Raw genomic sequence first — 18,952 nt, forward strand, 5'->3', positions numbered from 1 at the left:
GGTGGTTCCTTCCATAAATTTCATCACATGTATTGTTGATTTTATTGTTTACAAAGCAGCACAGCGTATGCCTGAAGTTATCTGGACTGCAGGTTGAAAATACTGATGTAAAACAAAATGTAGGATGCGTAGGACCAAACAGCTGAGCTGCTCAGTGAAACACTGCTCAAAAAACTGTTTTTTTCTGTATAATAGTTTTTATTTTATTACAGACAAATGGAAAAAAAACAAACAGCCAAAATTAAACCACATTTAACACATTACTTCACACTTCATGAACCTCACTGATTACTAACCATAACATTGTTCATTTTCTGAGCCGAAAACATAAAAGATAATTAGAGTTTATGAGGGCAAAAAAACTTATTAATCTTGCAGTCATTTAGAAAATGTTTTAAATAAAGTGGAGGGAAAAAAGAACTGTTGACACACTTAGTGTTATACCTGTTTGGCATTTTTTTATTAGTGCAAATGTTTTACAGTATTCACACTCTTGAATTTCTCATCTTTTTTTCCGCACACTTCTCTCCACTCAACTACTTCTGCATACTTTCTGATCTTTCAACTTTCACCATATTCTGCTCATTTATGACATTACGTTACATGCAGCACATTGTCAATATCCTAGTGATAGCCCTCTTGCTGGTACATTGCTATTTGCATAGTACATGACTTAAGTCAACATGCAGGTAATGGTATGAGGGCTAAAATTATTTTGACTGCATTTCTTAAATATCTACTACATTTAGTTAATGTTTAAACAACATGCTAGTCGAACTCAGCATGCTGCTGACAGCATTTCATCTAACATTAGCTTTTTAAGCTAACATTTTAAACACTAGATGGAACAATTTCATGTTATGAAACATGGGAGTGACCCACGGCCATTAGCACGATCTATAATACACTTCAGCTAATTTCAGTATTATGAGCTTCTCTGCAGTAAATGAGCTAAAAATAATTTTCCTCTTTATGTTCTTCAACATATGATAAGCAAAAAGTTTTGCTTTGAAGCTAGATTGCAGACTGCTTTACTTTTTTAATGTTTCTGCTAATTACATTTATGGGTTTTTTTTACACTGCACAGAGTATGTTACTGTAAGTCAACATGACAGTGCTAGCCTAGACGCTATCATTATTATTTTAGCTAGTTTTCTTCACTTTAATTGTACATGAGAAAGGACTCGTCTGTGTGCAATTTAATGTGCTTATTCAGTAAGAATCGTCTGGTAAACTTTTTTTCACAAATTTTGCATGAGAAGGGCTTTTCACCTGTGTGAGTTCTCATATGAACAGTCAAAGTACAGCGCCGATTGAAACTTGTTTTACAGATCATACACGAGAAAGGTTTCTCACCGGTGTGGATTCTCATGTGAACAGTCAAATTACTTATTCGATGAAAACCTCTTCCACAGATAATACATGAGAACGACTTCTCATTTGTGTGAGTTGTAATATGCTGTGCTAACGTTTTTCTATTGGGGAACCTTTTATCACAGGTCATACAGCAAAAAGGCTCCTCACCTGTGTGAATTCTCATATGATCAGTCAAATAACCCGGAGATGAAAGTTTGCCACAAACGTTACGAGGCAGTTTCTCATTGTTTGTTTTCTTCTTTCTTTTTACCCTTGGACTGTCTTGGTGTTCACCGTGTCTTCCGATTTCCCAACCCCTCTTACTTTGCCTCAGTTCTTCATCTCTACTTGACTCTGGGTCCTCGTGAATGCTATTTTCTTGGTTCTGGTTCTCAAGTTCTGAAGACATCTGGATGAGAATTGGGTCCCGGCTTGGTTGCTCTTCCACATTGTCTCTTTCTTCATAAATAAGGTTTTCGGCAAAGATATCGGTCTCCTGCCTCAAGACCTGAGGCTCTTTCTCCAGACTGACACAGAGTTCCTCCTGCTCTACCTTTACCTGTGAACGTTCTGTTTCTTCCTGACTTGCTTCTTCCATCTGTGGTTCTGTTTTCTCCTGTTCTCTGTTCATCTCCTGAGTTTCAAATTCACCCTGATTCCCTTTCATTTGCAGAGGATCGAGTTCCTTCTGGTGTAAATTGGAGCTCCTCTCCTGGTTGCAGAACTGCTGGTCATTGAGAGACTCTTCCCCGCTCCAGACATAATGCTGCGGAGAGTCTGGATAGGCAAGAAAAAATTACATACCGATTATTTTTAGAATAAAAAGAGAGCACTCAATTTTTTCAATTACCTGGCTCATCTTACAGGTTTAATCACATTAAATGAAAAGGTTATCAACACAACTAGGATCCCCAGAGTCCTGCAGTCTTCAGTTTGACTGCTGAAGTTGGCTTTAACACAGGTCTGTCCAACAAATCAATCAAACAACTGCAGCTGATCCAGAACGCTGCTGCTCGCGTTCTCACTAAAACCAGGAAGATAGAGCACATAACACCAGTTTTAAAGTCCCTCCACTGGCTCCCTGTAGCTCAAAGAATAGACTTTAAAATACTGTTGCTAGTTTATAAATCACTGAACGGCTTAGCACCACAATACATTAAAGATCTGCTTTTATTGTATCAACCTTCCAGACCTCTCAGGTCTTCCGGTTCTGGTCTGCTCTGCATCCCCAGAACCAGAACCAAACGAGGAGAAGCAGCTTTCAGCATCTATGCACCACAAATTTGGAACAAACTTCCAGAAAACTGTAAAGCAGCTGAAACACTGACTTCTTCTAAATCTCAACTAAAAACCCACCTGTTTAGAATTGTATTTGAAATGTAATTAATTACAAATTTATTGATGGAACTTGACTTAATGATTGATTCTATATTGCATTGTGTTTCTGTGTTTGTTATGATGTAAAGCACTTTGAAATGCCTTGCTGCTGAAATGTGCTATACAAATAAAATTTGATTGATTGATTTAACAGGTTTGTAAAAGCAAACTGTTCGTCTGCTTAAGTCAGTGTTTCCCAACCTTGATCGTCAAGGCACATTGTTTTAGATGTTTCCCTGCGTTACTACGCCTGATTCATCGGATTGCAGTTCAGCAAACCCTGTCAATTGAAATCACCCAGGCTGAAGCAAGGAAACACCTAAAACATACACGGCAGAGAGCCTTGAGGACCAGAGTTGGGAAACACTGGAAACATAGCAGCTTACTTGACATATTTCACTTCAGTTTTGTCACTTAGCTTTAAAATGATTTTAACAATAAAGACCCTCCACCAACACTTCCCTGTTTCTCTGTGACCAGTAAAACAACAGCAATTCCTCTGGTAGCTCATACCTATTCTCTTTCGGTTTATTTCGGGGTTCCAGCAGATTTCCAGCAGTCTCCGCTGACGATCCAGCTCTTCCTCGTACTGCACGATGGTTTTATCAAACTCTGTGAATATGTCTTCAGCAGCAGCGGTCAGTCGCTCCCTGATGAAGTCTCTCAGAGACTGGGATAAAGACATTGTTGCCGCAGAGAGTAGCTCACACATAGCAGAAAGAAGCTAACGGGGCTAACCGACCCAAAAATCAAAAGGCTGTCTCTTAGCAAGACTAGCGGAAGTCACAAACCGGAAACACAAAAGGGAACTGGAGGGAACCGTCGACATGATAAAGATTTGTTTTATTTATTTTTGAATTTATTACGTCTATGAATATAACAAGAATATTGTCACAAATAATATTAAGAGAATAAAGTCATAACCCGAATAAGTCGTTATATTACCAATTTATTCCCGTAATACTACGGCTTTATTCTGGTAGTACTATGACGCTTGTAATATTGACTTTATTCTAATAATTTTCGTATGTTTTTCCTCTGCCTCCTCCCAGCGCTCCCATTGTTAACTAGAAACAACTAATCAGACCCAGGAAGAGTGTCTTAGAGCTGTCCATCCTCCCCAGTTGGCAGTTTGGACAAATATGTAAAATATATATTTATAAAACTTACATACTGCAGCTTTAACAGAAGGCAGACTTGATTTTCTTAAAATATAGTGAGAATAGATTTAAATATCTATGTCTTCAACTCAGAAACTGTTTTCATCCAATTCTTAGAGATGCAAATCAAATCAAGTTTCAAAATGAGACGCTTTCATTTGATAAAATTTTATATGACCCAATATGCAGAAAGATTACAGGCTGAAAGGTATTGGCTTATAGCATATTCAGGTGCAGTAATTTTTGAAAAGTAACTAAGCAATTAAGTAACTAATTACTTTTGAAAGTAAGTAATTACATTTAGTAAAGCAAAATTAGTAAAGCATTTGGATTACCTTTTTGGGAAATCATTCGTTATTAGTAACTAATAACTACTTCAAAGTAACTTGACCAACACTGATAAACAGTAGTCTATTTCTCAACCTGTCATTTGTTTGCCTTTGCTGTCATGTGACTCGGCACACATGAGTTCAACAGGGCAAAACAGAGGAAGACTGCCCTATGTTCCAGTTGTACAGCCCCTGTGACGTATTGCAACAATAAAAATTGATTTAAGCGTTCTTCCAAAGGTAAAAGAAAAACCTGAGAGAGACGCACACACCACATTCAAAGGTTAGTGAAAGCAGGGGGTACCAAGTGATTTTAATGTTGTTTCTAGTTCATGCCTGACATTCATGAATAAAGGTGAAAATGTATAATAATTTTGTTGATGCTACTGATAAATATGTTGACATTCAATTCAAAAATTAATTCAGCCATTTATAATTTGTAAAATTGCATTATTGGAACTGAAATATATACTTAAAATCTGACGTATACAACTTCAAACTAACTGCAGGAGTAACAGCTGGATATTTGGAGGGAAGGAGAAACAGTTTTAGCCTGGAGTCATGACTACCAACCTACTTTGTCAGACCGTCAATACGTTGGCAGTCAAACCCTTCTGTAATCTGATTGGATTAACCAATCAACTGCAAAGAAGAAAATATTGGTCAAAATTTATTCAAGCAGATTCAATTTCATGGGAACTTGAGAGCAACTTTATTTAACTCAAATTCTAATCTACGAATGTACGATAAAATAAAAAAAAAATTTAAGACAGTTTGGTTTACAAGGTGGCAAAATTTAATACTACACATTTTAACTAAAAAATCCAAAATTTATATAATACAGATATTTTACTTACACACATTTCCATCTACATGTGCACAAAGCATAAATGTTCAACTTTTACATTTTGGGTTACAAAACTCAATTAACTACCATGGAGTATTAGAGCCAGACTAATATTTTTTCAAAGTTATGAAAATAATGTAAAAATATGAGAAAAGTCATATAATTAAAGTAAATGCTTACAAGAATAAAATTGCTGTAATGAGAATAGAGATGTAATAAGACAATAACATAATACTAACATTAGAATGTGAAAAATTAGGGGGGAAAGTAGTAATGTAGTTAAAATTAGCATCTTGTGAAGTTTTACTTTAGTATTGGTTTTACAGTACAAAAGAAATACTAAATCTTTTGACACACCAGAATCAAATAATCAGTTGCAAAATATCTATAATATACAGAAATATAATGATTTTGCAGAAAGAACCGCATGGTCTTGCTTCTATACAGAGTTTGACAACACTGTAGAAGCTCTTTTCTTGTAACTTTACAGTTCATATATAATTTATATTGTGCCTTTATTGTCACATTATTATGACTCTCATAGTAAAAAAAAATATTAGTCTGGCCTTAATACTTCATAATTCACAACAATGGCATTTGATTTACAAGCACAAACTATTTCTGACTGGAATGTGTGCTCTTTGAGCAGATTTAAAACACCGCTTAGACAGAGTTCAAACATGAGATAGGCTTCTCACCTGAATGAGTTTTTAAGTGCCGAGACAAACCTCCTTTCAGGCTGAAACTTTTTCCACATGTCACACAGGAGAACGGTTTCTCACCTGTGTGAGTTCTAATATGCCGAGATAAAGCTGCCCGTTGCCTAAAACTTTCTCCACAGGTCCCACATGAGAAAGGTTTCTCACCTGTATGAGTTCTCATGTGTCGAGATAAAGTTTCTTTTTGGCTAAAGCTTTGTCCACAGATGATACATGAGAAAGGCTTCTCACCTGTGTGAATTCTCATGTGCCCTGATAAAGCTCCTTTTTGCCTAAAACTTTCTCCACAGATCAAGCATGAGAAAGGCTTCTCACCAGTATGAGTTCTCATATGCCGAGATAAAGTTTCTTTTTGCCTGAAACATTTTCCACAAGTTGCACACGAGAAAGGCTTCTCACCTGTGTGAGTTTTCATGTGCTGAGATAATGTTTGTCTTTCTCCAAAATTTTTTCCACAGGTGACACAAGAGAAAAGCTTCTGACCTGTGTGAGTTTTTAAGTGTCGAAATAAACTTCCTCTCAACCTGAAACTTTTTCCACAGGTAATACATGAGAAGGGCTTCTCACCTGTGTGAATTCTCATGTGATGCAATAAAGTTTCTCTTTCTCTAAAACTTTTTCCACAGGTAATACATGGAAAAAGCTTCTGACCTGAGTGAGTTTTCAAGTGCCGAAATAAATTTCCACTTGAGCCAAAACTTTTTCCACAGGTCAAACATGAGAAAAGTTTCTCACCTGAATGGGTTCTGAAATGAACTATTAAATTACTTTTTTTAACAAATTTCTTTCCACAGGTCAAACATGAGAACGGTTTCTCACCTGTGTGAATTCTCATGTGTTCATTTAAATAATTACGGCTTAAAACTTTACCACAAAGTTTACAGGAAGAAAAATTCTCATTCTTGTGTTTTTTTACACTTGATCTGTCTGCGTTGTCATCATCATCTCGAATTTCCTGACACTCACTACTCACACTACTTGATCCTGGGTCTGTGCAATCTTTCTTTTCCTGGTTTTGGATATGCAGTTGGACCCGGTTTACTTCTGGTTGCCTATGTTCCCTTTCCGTATACGTAGGAGTTACTGGGACGGAATCAGTCTCCTGCTTTAGTTTAAGCTGTTCTTTCTCAAGATTGAGACAGAGTTCCTCCTGTTCATCCTTTATTTGTGGAAGTTCTGATTCCTCCATTTCCCTTTTAACTAGGAGAAGTTCTGGTTCTCCCTCATTCTCACTTATTAAAAGAACTTGTAGTACTTTCTTTTCACATTTTGTCTGTGGAGGTTCTCCTTCATCCTGATCATCCATTACCCGCACTTGTTCTGGTTCCTCCTTTTCAACCTTTGTCTGCACTTGTTCAAATTCATCCTGGTCGTCCTTCATCCATTGAGTGTCTTTTTGACCCAAAATGGAGTTTTTCTCCTGAATCCACGTTTGGTCAGTGAGAACCTCCACTTTCTTTGAGACACAATGCTGTGGGAGCTCTAAACAGGCAAAACGAAAAGAAAACAGGCTGATTAATAACAGCATAAAGAAATAAAAACTCACCTTTGTGATTTCATGCAACTAAAGATGCATTAGAAAGTATAAACCCTCAAATTAGAAATGCAAGTTATCAATTAATGAGTTAATCTAAAGTTGATTGATCTTTCCGATCAACTAAGGATTTATAGGACCATTTTTTTCCATGACATGAAATGCTAAATTTTTCATTGCTGAATTTTAAAAAAGAAGTACATCATTATATTTTAATAATTTTTGTGTTAGCTATCAAATACTGACTGAATAAACAGAAAAAGTTGCTAAATAGAAAAACAATAGATGAAAAGAATAAAACATGTGAAACCAGTGGACCGCATAGACCACTGGAAAAAGGTCTATGCGGGCATTATTATTTAACCAACTGGATCACAAAAATTTTACAATTCATCACAGAATTTTACTTCAGAAATTGATTATTGTCATAAATTACAAAAAGGAAAAGGTAAAGAAATTGGGCATGTAGTTTGACACATGCTCTCCTTTGAGTGTAAAAGAGATAAAGACTGCATTTTATCATCTGAGCACGGTCATTGCACTGCAGTTCAGAGGTGGGCTCATTTAATTCAGTCATCAGATCTACATGAAAGCACAGATCAAGAGGCCATACCTCATTTAACAAGACTTTTTTCCTGTGCTATTGTTCTTTGCATATATGCAAAGTGATGTCTCAATCTTAACTTTACTTGGACCATTAAAATATGTTTTTGTTTATGTATATCCACATACTTCAATGCACTTTAAAAGCACTTAGTGATACACAGTGTGTGATCCCTTATAGAAATGGTGTATCTTAAATTTTTTACTACTGAGTCCACTGTTTTGATCAGGATGTTAATTTATCCTGCCCTCTTCCAGCTGTTTTTTTTATTCCTCCGATGAAAGAATTTCTTTAATATATGCCCAAATTTCAAAATCAGCTAGAAAAAAAAAGATCCGACAGGTAACAAGTCAGGGTGTCATACAGCAAAGTCAAACAAAGTTCATTATGGTCTGCGTATACTTGTCTAACAAGAAAGCATGTTAAACAGGAAAACGCATATCAACACAACAGGAACGTCGCCTAAACTTACATATTGCGTATAATTGACAGCTACATTACTTGATAAAGAATGTTTTGCTTTGTATCAGTCATTCTACAACCCGCTGCCTGCAGCGGTTTCACTCGGCTTTAAGAACGATAAAAACAAAGACACGACAGTGGAGTGGAAATTACGTACCCATTCAGCCCCGTGATTTCGCCTGATCAGAAAAATCCAGACTGCTGAGAGAACTTTACTGGGGGCGAGTCCTTCAACTCAACCTACTAGCTGAAAAAAATATATAGATATTGTATTTACAGAGCTGTTCAATCGCTTTATACGTTATTTTCCACGGGGAACCCAGTCCAGGTACCGCTCCTGTTTGGATGGAGTCACTCTGGGTCAGTGGATGATCCTTTAGTGAGTCCCAGGACGGACTGATCGCCACGCAAAATACAAACGTCTCAGGCTAATTCAGAAGGTGGTCTTAACAAAGCTATATTCAGCTCACACAACATAGCAAAGCTACCACTGCTAACCCTACAAATAAAAAAAAGTCTTCTTCTTGGTTTAATGAAGGTTAGTAGCATACGTTTCTTACTCAGTAGTGACACCTAGTGGGGAAAATAACACAAATGAACCGAGAGAAGGCAAAAAAAAAGTAAAGGTGTATTTAAACAGACACAGCTAATTCTTGTTCATTTTTCCAATTTTACATTAGTGGCTGTATCTAAGTTCACGTCTCTCTTCAAGTTACTGAATGAAAAAAAAATAATTAAGAACTGACATGACATGTGTTGAATATAAAATATTTGGAGCACACAGACCATGGCTGAGGATACATCTGCACACTAGATGTCAGCATCTTCCTGTTTTTATAATTTTGGTGTTTTGAAAAACTTACATTAATTTATATAAAGTTTTATATACTTTCAAACACTTTATGACAGATATGCAAAGCTGCTCAGTTTTTGTGTTCCAGCATAGCTTGTAACTGAAGTCAACCGGACTGAGAGATTAAAATATTGTTGGAAAAATAATGAAGGACCCGTGGTGCAAAAACCGAGCAGATGAATGAGGCGCTGCAAGAAAAACTACTTTGCCTTTATTTTCTTAAAGAAATATAGAAAGAATACATCGACAATGAAAACATCCATTTATTTTCACAAAACACAGTGCAAACATCTTTATTTTACATAAAGTGCATTACTGGATATCAACTAGACTGGCAATTCAAGCAACAGATAGAAACGAACTGAGCAGGACACTGAAAGTAAAACATGTTTTCTTTTATAATGAGCCATTTGTACAAATTTTAAGAAGATAGGAAGGAAAAACAGTTATGAAATAATAAGTTTTAGTTTGTCCCACAAATCTAACATTCATGTTGTGACACTTGTTGAAAAATTAATTGCCAAGCAATGTCAGGAGAAAATGATCAGGCTAGTTTATACCATGCATGAGAGCCACAATATCAAAAACTCATAAAAAGATCAGATTAGAGCTCCAAATAAGCCTTTTTGCTTGGAGATTCTGATAAAATGCTAGTATGTAAACTTGTTAGTACACTTGTCTTCATAAATGTTTATTAATTTGTTGTTTTGGGAAGAACTACAGGCTCTAACTAAGTGAACATATGGTCATAGTTTAGGATTGTATTTTACTTTTTGTCAACTCACAGTAACAGTTTTACACACATTATGCTTTGGAGACAAACTGTTCCCTCTTGTTATCAGATTAATGAGATCATCCTTCCACTGTTACACATTGGATTAATCCTTCTTCCTCCCAGAGTGGTCTGACAGACACAGTTCTTTTAGAAACGCCTTTTGATTTCAGCGTGACCATCTGTGCAAGTGCTTATTTAGAGGTGGATTTGGCCTGAAAGCTGGAGATCATCTTTTTACTCAAAGACCCAATGCTACAATGAAATCATATGTTCTCCATTATCCTGAGACATATTGTATATACTGTAAATAATATGGATAGAGTAAAGTCAGGAAACAGTGAATTTAAAGTCTCTTTAAAGACAGAGCAATGTATAACAGTTACAGAAAAACTATTTACAAATTCATGCTATATACAACAATTTAGTTGGTAAAGTACAGCATGCAAAAGCAGAATTATATACCCATGTACAGAGGCATCAGTCCTCAAGTGGCCGTCATAGGTTAAATTCCTGGCCTGTTGACCTTTGCTGTATGTCTTGCCCCTCTAACACAACAAACTTACTATCAAAGGGCAACACAGCCAAAAAAATTCCTTATGAAATAAGAAAGTAGTAGCCTACTCAGGGCAGAAGAGAATAGGCAAGGGAAGTTACTGATTTCAAGGTATATGAAAGCATGAGTTTTTCCACAAAATTTCTCCATCACACCCTTGACAGAGGCAAAAGTGTTTTTTTTTTTGTTTGGTCAGAGATAAAGTTCACCGGTAATGTGTGTAGGAGATTCCACAGCCAAAAAAGATGTGTGCTAAACATTTAACTTGCTATGTCTAGGGTTACAGTTGCACCTTTCACTACAATGGTGCAACTGGGTGCATAAAAAAAAAAAACTTTCTGGCATGATTTGGAGTTTTACAAAGTAACAGGGGCAACATGGAGAGGGGCTCGTCTTGGTTGGTTTGCGACCCAACTGCTTTTAAACAAGACATATGATTGTACAAATGGACTGAGCTAAATGTTCATATCTAGAAAGTTCTCAGAACCGTGTATTAGTCAACCTGTCATGATCCATTATGTACAAATATGTCGACATGTCAGCAAATGTCAGACCTTCACCCTCATGAAGGTCAAACAAATATGCATTGCATAACTATACAGATGCTTCGAAGACCAGTAAACAATTCACATCACTGTTTGAGAATACTACAAGATTACACCTTCTTACCTTTGTGAGTTTTCATGTGATCCGTCAAGTCAACACTCTGAGTGAAACAAGCACCACAGAGTTCACATAAGTACAACTTTTTAACTGCATGAGTTCTCATATGCACAGTCAAATGACCTCCTTGACGAAAGTTTTTTCCACAAGTTGGACACGAGAAAGGCCTCTCATCTGTGTGAGTTCTGATGTGTCGAGATAAATTTCTCTTGTCACTAAAACGCTTTCCGCAGGTTGAACATGGGAAAGGCTTCTCCCCTGTGTGGATTCTCGTGTGCTGAGATAATGTCCCACTATGCCTGAAACTTTTTCCACAGGTTAGACAAGAGAAAGGCTTCTCACCTGTGTGAGTTCTTATATGTTTTGTCAAGACCATTTGCAGGGTAAAGCTTTTTCCACAAATCACACAGGCGAAAGGCTTCTCCCCTGTGTGAGTTCTCATGTGTACAGTCAAATGATTTTGCTGCCGAAAACTTTTTCCACAAACTGTACATAAGAAAAGCTTCTCTCCTGTGTGTATTCTCATGTGTTCAGACAAATAACTTCGAGCTAAAACTTTATCACAAACATTACAAGAGCACAGATTCTCATTTGTGTGTTTATTCTTCTGTTTTTTTACTTTTTTGCCATCTAAGTTGTCACGTCTACCTCCAGTTTTTTGATACCTCTTATTTTGTTTCAGTTCTTTATCTCTATTTGATTCAGAGTTTTCATGATCAATTCTTTCATTGTATTGGTTCTTTAGAAGCCTGTTGCTGATTGGATCTGGTTTCTTCTTATCTCTTTCAGAAGGAGGAGTTATATCAAAGGTATCTGTCTCCTGCTTGATTTCAAGCTCCTTCGCCAGACTAATGCAGAGTTTATGTTCATCCTTTATCTGTGTAGATTCTGTCTCCTCATGTTCATCCTTTATCTGTATGGAGTCCATCTCCTCGTGTTCATTCTTTATTTGTAGAGATTCCAGATCTTCCTGATTCTCTTCCTGCCAGAGAGATAGTTCTTTCTGTTTGTCTTTTATCTGTGGAAATCCTGCTTCCTCTTGGTCCAAACTTATGCATCTCTCCGTGTTGCAGAAACTCTGGTTAAGATTAACTCCCTTCTCCTCCCGTACCACCTGCTGTTCAACATCTAAACAGGAAAAAAGATACAAATGTTTAATAATGCAAATATAACAGCACTTTTTCTTTATCTCAAAGTTCATTTTTTCTTCTATTAACAACCTCAACTGATCAAAGTGAGTCACAATAGTTACAGCATTGCAAATTGAATTGAAATAAAAACAAGAGCTACAAAATAATAGTCCTATAAACTTCATTCAATTAAAGATGTTTTTAGACAGAATTGACCCACGGGTGCAAAGTGTGACCCTGAAAGGTGAGAGGATTTTTTTGCTGCACTCAGAATGATTTCAAGTAGCCCATGACCACAAAACAAAAAGATAACTTGAATTTAGGAGTGCACCAATTTTATTAATTTTGAGAGATCGGTCGATACTTCCATGAAGCCAATCTTATCTTATCTTTTAGGCAAAGCCTTAAAATTAGCACTGTCCATTTCTGCTCTCTCCATGACAGAGGGATGACAGATAAACTAGGCCACAACGTCATGTCTACACATTTACAGTTAACGGTTGCCAACTCAGCGACTTTCTTGCTATATTTAGCAACATTTTAGACAAAAGATGGTCCAGAAAAGCTAACATTGCAAATTGGCACACCCCTACTTTAATTAAGAAATTTCACAGCAAACACAAATTAATATTTTATGTGACACATAGAGGAAATTGACTTAATCGACAGTTTTCTCTTCATAAAATTAAGACTATATTGAGCTTTATATTTGACAGGAGTCCATAGGTTTCAATTATGAAATTGCACGTACAATTTTGATGCCACATTTTGAGAAATCTTGTACTGCTTTCCTAAAAGGAATCAGTTTGTGACAATAAGAACAGAACAAACATAGAATAAACAGATATACATGAAATTGAGGTAAAGTGAATTTAATCTGTGATAACAGGGATTTTTCCTTCAAAACAACAGTGACACATATTGATCTTACCATTTTAATAAGACTATAATTTTAAAATGTCTCATCAAATATAAAAATTGATTTGAGTGAGCCTTGGAGATTATGCATTTCTTATGCTGACAGGAATTTAGTTTCTTTGAACAACAGTATACATTTTGTGACTGTTTGAGGGGTATAGATTTGGCAATAAATATAAGTGCAACCTTTAGAGTAATAACTATAACAGTTGAACTCGTAAATTAAATTAGAAAGTAAGAACTAAAAAGTCAATTGCTAAGACGGTTCAGGGTATTAAAAATTAATACACCATTAAATATTTAAGGTTATATTAACATGTTAATAGACGTCTCAGAAGTATGTTTTAATTTCTAACGTGAACGCAGACCGTGTGCAAAAATACCGTAATATTTTTATCTTTCGCCCCAAAAAACCCTAAAACAAAACACGAAGTGAAATGGCAAAAGGACGAAATAACAAGCCACCGCCATCACAAAAATGATCACCTCGATCTTGTCATTAACCTGAAATTCAGATTCCTTTCATCTTCGCTTTTCATTTAGCTTCTGAAATAATCATTTTAACGTTAAAATCTCCCCTACTATACTTCTTTGCACGTCTTAGATCAACACAACATCAGCACCTCTTATTCTCTGTAGGGCTACTTGGGGTTTCCAGCAGACATCAAGCAGTTTACGTTGGCGATCCAGCTGTTCCTCGTACTGGACGATGGTTTTATCAAACTCTGTGAATATTTCTTCAGCAGCAGCGGTCAGTCGCTCCCTGATGAAGTCTCTCAGAGACTGAGATAAAGACATTGTTGCTGCAGAGACGTCAGAAGACATATCTCAACGCTAACTCTGCTAAGGGGCCGAAGATTCTTCTTTGCTGTGTGCTGGATGTTGGGAAGAAGCGCATTTGCTCATTGATGCCACCTGCTGAAAAGAACCAGAAATCACTTTGCTATTTTTATTCTAAAACTTTGACAAACAGAAAAAAACACTGCAGCAGGCGACATTTAGCTACAATTGCATAGGTGGGTCAACAGAAATTAATTACACTCAAGATAAGACATTTTAATTTTGTAGGTAAGACGCAAACTATGCCCACTCATTTCTGTAAACAATGTTACAAAAATAAGTGGGCAAGATACAAATACATCTTTCAAAAAATGTGTGAAAAAGTCTGGTATTTCAGTCAGCCAAAGTCATTGTATAAATTCATTACAAAAAGTGAAATATATCAAGACTTTCTTTCTTGTAATTTTGATGACTGTGGCTTAGGGAGAAGGAAAACAAAGAATTGTATCGCTCAGTAAATTTTAATTTTACATGAGGATGTCAAACAGAAATACCAAGGTTCATTTTCATGCAGTCAATACTTGGTTGGGTCTCCTCTTGCATGAATTACTGCATCAATGCACCGTATATTACAGGCAATCAGTCTGTGGCCCTGTGTAGGTGTAATCAAAGCCCAGAGTGCTTTGATAGCTGCCTTCATGTCGTCTTTCTCTTGATAACAATTAATAGATTTTCCATGGGGTTCAGGTCAGTGGAGTTTACTGGCCAATCAAGAACAGGAACATTGTGGTCATTCAGCTTTTGGTACCACTGGTTGTGTGACTGGTGACTCAAGCCTCAGTCCGCTTCTTATGAAGCTTCCCTAAATTCTTGAATGGATTTTGTTTCACTAGCTTCTCAAAGGTGTGATTATTCCTGTTGCTCCCTTTCCCATCACTTTTTTTACTTCCACTCAACGTCCGAGGAAAAAGCTTGAATAAAACACCCTATTGACAACCAGCTTCTTTAGCAGTGACCTTTTCAGATTTTTTGAGTTAATTAGCTGATTATTGTGTGACACAATGTTTACAACAAGTAACTTTGTCACAATATTCTACTTTACTGACAGACTGTCATCTGGGTTTTCATGATCTGTACGCCAGAATGATCAAAATTACAACAATTAAAGGCTTAAAATATTTCACTCTAGGTGTAATGAATCTTTATAAGTTTCACATTCTGAAATGTTTTTCACAATATTATAATTTCCTAGATGTACCTGCATTTAATGTCCTGCTTGATAATCAATATAGTTTTACATTCATTACACTTCACAGACAGACCTTTCCTTTTAAGATAACTGTTAAGTGATGAAAAGCTTCTCCTAGCTGTTTTGATATTCCCCTTAGTTTAAGAGCATAATGAAATTTACAATATTCCACCTGCTCACCTTGGTGTGTTTACTGAAACAACTAACGTGTATGGGTTCTCATGTGTCGAGATAAATTTCCTCGTTCGCTGAAACTTCTTCCACAGATCATACACAACAACGGCTTCTCTCCTGTGTGACTTCTCATGTGCCGGGTCAGAGAAATCTGCAGGGTAAAGCTTTTTCCACAAGTCAAACAGGAGAAAGGCCTCTCACCGGTGTGAGTTCTCATATGAACAGTCAAATGAGTTCTTTGGCCAAAGCTTTTTCCACAGGTTACACAAGAGAAAGGCTTTTCACCAGTGTGAGTTCTCACGTGACGCGTCAACGCAATTCTCATGGTAAAGCTTTTTCCACAAGTCAAACAGGAGAAAGGCCTCTCACCTGTGTGAGTTCTCATATGAACAGTCAAATGATATCTCTGACCAAATTTCTTTCCACAGGTCATGCAGGAAAACGGCTTCTCACCAGTGTGCGTTCTCACATGCTTAGTCAAATTACTGCGAGTAAAACGTTTACCACAAACTTTACAAGAACACAGATTGTTATTCAGGCATGCTTTCTTCTGTCTTTTAACTTTTGGGTTGTCTACATCGCTACTATGACCTCTGATTTTCTGACACCATTTTTTTTGCTTCAGTTCTTCCTCTTTAGCTCTACTCAATCCTGATTCTTCATGGTGGCTTCTTTCCTGGTCACAAGAGATCTGGACGATGTCTTGGTCCCAGTTTGGTTCTGGGCTCGTCAAAGAGACATCTGGTTCTTGGTTCCCTCCTTCTTCATCAATAGGACTCACTATAATGATATCAAACTCCTGTTTCAGTTCAAGTTGCTCTTTATCCAGACTGATGCAACATTCATCCTCCTCTTCTTTTATCGGTGTTAGGTCTGGTTCCTCTTTTATCTGGGGAGATTCTGGTTCATCCTGTTCATGTTGGCCCAAACTGAAGTTCTTGTCCTGGTTGCAGAGCTGCTGGTCAGTAATAACCTCCTCCTTCTTCCAGACAAAATGTTGTGGGAGGTCTTAAATAGCAAACAGGTAGAAATGCTAGTTAACATGATTATGAGAAAAGTAGGTGGTTTTCAAGTTTTTATATAAACTCTAGATATTTTGGAAAGTAGTGGCCATATGATTCCAATAAATAGTACCAATCATTAGCAGGTAATTTTGAGTGACTTTAATTTGATCACACCAGTTGACTGATCCAGAAAGTGATCAAAACCACAAAAAAAGAGTTCGCTTTCTTTTGTTTTTGAAAAGAAAGTGAAGAAAAGAGACATTTCTTCATCAACTATCAGTCAATATATCAATATAACTGAAAAATATATTGTGAGTTCTGATGGGCTTTTGTGAATTATTTGTCACAACATTGATGTATGAATCAGTTTTAACTTAAATATTAGTCACAACATTAACCTATGAATCTGATAACTGAAATCAAGGTAATGGTCAATTAAATAATATTTCCTCAATCTCAGCTGCTTTACGGAAATGTTTTAGTAAACAGTCAGAAGAGCCAACAGAAACAAACTACTGATTCATTTCAGCTGCAGCTTCTCAGCCTGTCACATGACAGCTTTCTCATTACAGGGGATAAACTCATAATGACAGGGGGAAAATCCCAAACCTTTTACTCAAACTGGCTTTATTCTTTTAAACTCATTCACACACTTCTGAAAATATGACTCCTTTGTTGGGCCATATCTTTAGATACCACAGAAGCGACTGTCCTTTTTAATCAGAAACATTCATGACGTTATTAAGTTCACTAGACTAGACTGATTTAATCAGACTCAGTTTCAATTATTTTACCCAGGAAGTCCTCAAACCAGCCTGTTCTGCATCTCTGTGATAAGTAAAACAACATTCGTTGCTTTGGTGGTTCATACCTATTCTCTGCAGATCTATTTGGGGTTTCCAGCAGATTTCCAGCAGTGTCCGCTGACGATCCAGCTGGGCCTCGTACTCGACGATGGTTTTATCAAACTCTGTGAATATTTCTTCAGCAGCAGCGGTCAGTCGCTCCCTGATAAAGTCTCTCAGAGACTGGGATAAAGACATTGTTGGTGTAGAAACCTAAATATTCAGCTCGTAAGACACAGTAGAAGAAAGCTAACTCTGCTAACAGACAGAAAGTCTGTTACCTAGAAGGAAACCTGTTGACTCATTATCGCCACCTGCTGGACGGATGCATTTAAGGTAAGGTAAAGTAATTTCATTTATAAAACACATTTTCACCAACAAGGCCATTCAAAATGCTTTACGTGAATTAGAACGAAATACAAACAGAATAACAAAACAAAGGGAAGGGCAAAAGAAAAAAGAAAGTAAAAAAAAAACACATATTAGTTCGTTCCCCATGTTTAAGAATAAGTGGTCTGTACTTTAGAAACTGGTAGGGGGGTTTCTCTGCCTTTAAATATATCTTCAAATCTGAGCAGTCAGACTATTAGCTGCTGCCAACAAAATTTGAAAAAAATAAAGATAAATATAAATAAATAAAGAAAGACAGAAATGCTTGTAATATAGAAATAAGATTAAAAAAGGGTTTTTCCACATATAAAAATCTTTATAAATATTCAGTGTGAAAAAACCCAACCACCTTACAAAACAGATCCTTCCAAAATTGGCAATAATTTAAAAAATATGTATATTTCTAGTTTGTGGGATTATATAATGTGACATACTGTAAATGAATATTTGTTAGTAATTTTTAACTGCAATAATTTAACATTTTCACCATTATTTAATTTCTAACTTTATCAATCTTATTGTTTTATTAATTGTTTTACTTCATAGATTTTACTCAATATTTTCCTACTCTAGATTCAGGATACGTTTCTCTCGTATTGGTCATAGATCAAGATCCAATCCCTGTGTGCAGAAATCGACTCCTACAAGATACATTTGCAACTTACTTTTCTCACAACATTAATGTGCCAAAGGTTGCAATAAATGTAAAACACAAATTATTCTGACAAGAGCAGCCAGATAGTGACATCTAGTGGAAAGGAGCTCGAATTACACATGCATTCTGTCCTGAGTCATGTATCTTAATGTTGCTGGGATGAATTCAGTGTCACATCACTTCTCTCTTTAAATGGGAGCCTATAGTACTTGTGAGGTTTTTGGTGCTACGTTGGGTGTAGCTCAGGACGATTATTAGTTGTGTATTCTGCAAATCTGGCCTTTCTAGAAGAGTGGCAAACATCCAATAGCTTGCCACAAGTGATATGGGGACATGTAGAAAACATGTAGTAGGGTGTTCACACCGATAATCACGTCACACAACATTCAGATGGGATCAAAACTGAGCTTTTTAACAAATATGTAAAACATTTGTGTAAAATCAAACACTGCACATGACCATCACCAACATGTTTTACAGACCTCTAAACATTAGAAGATGTTCAACTTACAAGGACAACTTAAAATGTGTCCTGGTTTACAAACACATGAACTCAACTTTATGTGACTTTTTTT

General features: G+C 36.5%; 2 protein-coding genes across 8 annotated transcripts; both read right to left on the reverse strand.

The window, feature by feature from the left end:
- Positions 1 to 187: 187 nt before the first annotated feature.
- Positions 188 to 17,627, reverse strand: LOC106699762 (oocyte zinc finger protein XlCOF22-like). 7 transcript variants are annotated; one of them, XM_023343376.1, is made up of 4 exons: positions 17,359 to 17,445; positions 14,044 to 14,198; positions 3,247 to 3,383; positions 188 to 2,133 (listed from the first exon to the last, which is right to left on the reverse strand). In XM_023343376.1, the coding sequence occupies exons 2-4, from the start codon at positions 14,103 to 14,105 to the stop codon at positions 1,163 to 1,165; spliced, it is 1,170 nt and encodes a 389-aa protein (XP_023199144.1). In that variant the 5' UTR covers positions 14,106 to 14,198; positions 17,359 to 17,445; the 3' UTR covers positions 188 to 1,162. The 7 variants fall into 7 exon arrangements, with proteins under 7 accessions (XP_023199144.1, XP_023199145.1, XP_023199142.1 ...); XM_023343374.1 differs by lacking the exons at positions 188 to 2,133; positions 3,247 to 3,383 and adding an exon at positions 9,472 to 12,360 and having other exon boundaries at positions 13,904 to 14,198; XM_014470597.2 differs by lacking the exons at positions 188 to 2,133; positions 3,247 to 3,383 and adding an exon at positions 9,472 to 12,360 and having other exon boundaries at positions 13,904 to 14,195; positions 17,359 to 17,411.
- On the reverse strand, positions 4,949 to 8,904 carry LOC102224751 (zinc finger protein OZF-like). Its single transcript, XM_023343373.1, has 2 exons — positions 8,546 to 8,904; positions 4,949 to 7,270 (listed from the first exon to the last, which is right to left on the reverse strand). The coding sequence occupies exons 1-2, from the start codon at positions 8,547 to 8,549 to the stop codon at positions 5,733 to 5,735; spliced, it is 1,542 nt and encodes a 513-aa protein (XP_023199141.1). The 5' UTR covers positions 8,550 to 8,904; the 3' UTR covers positions 4,949 to 5,732.
- Positions 17,628 to 18,952: the final 1,325 nt, after the last annotated feature.

This window comes from Xiphophorus maculatus, chromosome 12, assembly GCF_002775205.1.
Source record: "Xiphophorus maculatus strain JP 163 A chromosome 12, X_maculatus-5.0-male, whole genome shotgun sequence".
Taxonomy (NCBI): domain Eukaryota; kingdom Metazoa; phylum Chordata; class Actinopteri; order Cyprinodontiformes; family Poeciliidae; genus Xiphophorus; species Xiphophorus maculatus.